The sequence below is a fragment of the Fulmarus glacialis genome, unplaced genomic scaffold (genome assembly GCF_000690835.1).
Source record: "Fulmarus glacialis isolate BGI_N327 unplaced genomic scaffold, ASM69083v1 scaffold32617, whole genome shotgun sequence".
NCBI classification, from domain to species: domain Eukaryota; kingdom Metazoa; phylum Chordata; class Aves; order Procellariiformes; family Procellariidae; genus Fulmarus; species Fulmarus glacialis.
In genome coordinates this window covers 474-3,861 of record NW_009223110.1, presented here as the reverse complement: position 1 = coordinate 3,861, position 3,388 = coordinate 474, and the positions used below count along the sequence as shown (strand labels likewise).

General features: G+C 33.9%; 1 protein-coding gene across 1 annotated transcript in view; it reads left to right on the top strand.

The window, feature by feature from the left end:
- LOC104079610 (calbindin-like) overlaps window positions 1–2,670 on the top strand; it is a 17,566-nt gene extending 14,896 nt beyond the window's left edge. Inside the window, 5 exon segments of the mRNA XM_009581696.1 lie at window positions 662–717; window positions 813–852; window positions 940–993; window positions 1,126–1,197; window positions 1,603–2,670. Of these exon segments, the coding sequence (XP_009579991.1) occupies window positions 662–717; window positions 813–852; window positions 940–993; window positions 1,126–1,197; window positions 1,603–1,716 (336 nt within the window). The 3' untranslated portion in view covers window positions 1,717–2,670.
- The last annotated feature ends 718 nt before the right edge of the window (window positions 2,671–3,388 follow it).

Here is a 3,388-nt window from a genome sequence, read left to right as displayed (position 1 = left end):
TTCTATAATTTAATTATAATTATCTAGAGACATTTAATTTCCCATTTTCATATCATCAACAAAATGTGATCATCTACAGCATCTGTTCACTCTTTTCTTGAAATATAGCACAGAAACAGAACATGATCTTTACTTAAGTATTTAGACCTAGCAGCCAATCGAATGAAATGTCTATTATTTTCTGTCTAAGGAATTGAATGCCTTGGATTCTATTGAACTTTACCCGACTGTTGTTTTACCTTTATGAACAGAGAATAATGATGCTATTATCAGATCATGACATGAAGTCAAAAGTAAAATGTTATCATGTCAACACTCCTCTCATTTATAAATCATTAATAAATAATTACATGTGCGTTTCTCATATGGGAGCATTCATCACTGTAGGCAGGTTAAGACCTACCTTACACTAGGTTAATCGGAATTGTTCACCTGGTTTCTTATCAGGCTTTTGCAGTAGAATTAATTACTATAAATTACTTCTTCAGTACTTTAAACAAATGTATTGCACAGCAAATGTGACAGATGATTAAAACCTGGGGCCATCATTTCAGCATGAAATAAAGGCTAAATTTCACTGAATTTAAGTTTTCCAAAGAAGTGTTTTCTTCATTATGTTGATTAATTTTGATTAGTAATGTAAAATTATATATTCTTTCAGCTCAGGATGTTTGATGCAAACAATGATGGAAAGTTGGAGCTTACTGAACTGGCCAGGTATGTTTTCTGTCTCTTTTCACAACAAATATCTTGTATCAATCACTGTTATGGAAACAGTTAAATATTTTGACCCTTGTTTTTTCTCTCCAAAGACTACTCCCTGTTCAGGAAAATTTTCTTATTAAATTTCAGGTATGAATTTTCACATTCTTAATGTAACTTGTTACTATCACACATAACTGGTATCATTAATGGATTTTTTTTCCTTTTGGCATTTAGGGTGTCAAAATGTGTGCAAAAGAATTCAATAAAGCCTTTGAGATGTATGATCAAGTAAGTCTTCAGAAAAACTTCTTATTAGTTGTGTAATTTGATGGCACTTATTTTCTGAAATTGTGGAAAACTAGCCATGACCTCTGAAATGAAAAATAAATGTTTAAAATTATCTGTAATGGTATTTTTCAGGATGGCAATGGCTATATAGATGAAAATGAACTTGATGCACTACTGAAGGATCTCTGTGAAAAGAACAAAAAGGTAATCCTAGAGGGCTTTTTTCCCCTTAGAGAAAATTTGGGTTTTTAAGGACACTTTAATCCACCCAATTAAGAAAAATACACAGCTTCTAAGTCATAATTCCTTAAGTCAAAGTACAACTAAAAATCTTGTCAGAAATCATAGAAGTGTAAATCCCGAACTAGGGGAGTTGTGATTATGTAGCAACACTGTCAAAAAGCTTGCTTCTGAGACACCAGCTATCAGCAATCTAACATATGGCTATAATATGGATAACATACAAATATATAAACAACATTTGTAGTGTGTTACTGTTGGACAGGCTGAGAATACCCTTTTTTTCCCCTCATTTTCTGCCATTGGAAACAAACTTGTTCATGCTGGTACCTAAACAGGATTATAAAGCATTATCTGTTCTTTAAATAGGAATTAGACATTAACAACCTTGCGACATACAAGAAAAGCATCATGGCCTTGTCTGATGGAGGAAAGCTTTACCGAGCAGAACTGGCTCTTATTCTCTGTGCTGAGGAAAACTAGAACTCTTCTATCATGTCCACTTAACTAGTGATGTACTCTATCTACACAATAACTGTGCACTGTAAGGGAGTAGGCTGTATTTTTAAACTGCATATAGAAAATTAGCCAGGATGTGTGGCACATTCCTTTCAGTTTGTTTCTATACTGTTTGTAATGTACAGTTTTTGTAACAATAAGATTGATAAAGAGAATGTCTATGTTTGGGCCAGTCTGTATATTCAAAAAGAAACTAAAATATGTCTGGGTTGGTTTTGTTTTGGTTTTGGTTTTTTTTTTTGCTTTCATAAACATGGCTGGAAAAAAATGAAACCTGCTGACATTGCTGTGGTCATCATATCCTTTGACACTTGCAACATTTCTCCTTGTTGATCTACATAACAAAAAGGTCTACAGATCTCTTTCCCAATTACAACTAAATGTTTTGTAATGCAAAGCATGAATTCAGATAACATATGATTTACGTTTGAAATAGGAAAGAGACTTTGGCATGTCTGATTTCCAAAGTTTACCAAGGCACTAAGAAATAATTTCAGTTGTCAAACCACCCACTTACAGGTCTGTGCTCTCTGAAGTTTTTCAATTACTCTTCTCATTATGAACTCATAGCATATAGACAAAGCATTTATCCGGGATAGATCTCCATGCGGTAGTTGACAAAAATATAGTGTTTTCAATCTAGTTGTTTAACTTTACTGAATTTAAACATAGGCACTTCAGAAATAAATGCCTTTAATCTGTCTTGGAATCCTGGCTAAATGACAGGTAGTATAGTTAATACACAGATTAACATATGATATGATAAGTGTACCTTTCATGACTATTGCTGTGTCAGAGAATATGACAATCCATTTTCTAAACTATTTTCACATTTTGCAGGTTATAATTATTCTAGTAAATTGCTGTTTTTACATCATATTCTGTGTAATCTATAATTAAATTTAATATCCTAAGATTGTTGGTGTCTAGTTTGTCTGTCATCTCCTGGATTCTTTTTTCTGTACCGTGTAAAGGACAAAACAACTATTTTTAAAAAAATGTGCCTCCTTGGATGTTACACTGAATTACTAATCTATAATAATAGTGTTAAAATTTAACACTAAAAGAAGCAAAAGATCTAGTACAGATTTTATACCAATTTAGTAATTTAGTTTGCATGGTGGGCTCTGTTTTTTATTATGCTGGAGAGGTATTTTCTAAACGAGAACTACAATATGGAAACAGCCCTGTCTTCTTCCATCTTTATTTTTTTGGCCTGGCTCCCTTTTTACTTTACTCCGGTTTTATGCTGGACAACTCCATGAATGTCCAGGCCGTTGCTCCCAGTATGTACTGGTGTAGCAAGGAAATTGGGTTGTCTCTTAAAGCCAATAAACCTACCAAATTGCCTCCATGTACAACTGTTTCAGAAGCAATTCCAGGTTAGCAGATTAGCTGTGTACAACTTCTCAGATGCATCTCTGTGTCTTATTTAACAAGCAGAAGCAAATGCATTTTGTTTGAAACATGTCTCAGTGAGGCTCAGACCCTTCAAGATTACAGTCACTGAGCTCCCACTGAAACGAATCATTGAATTCCTCAGGTGAACTCAGGCAACTAAATACCGTTTCAAGAACGGTGTAATGGCCTTGGGCTCTCTCCATTCTGAGCCTTGGAAAGTTAAGGAGTAGATGGT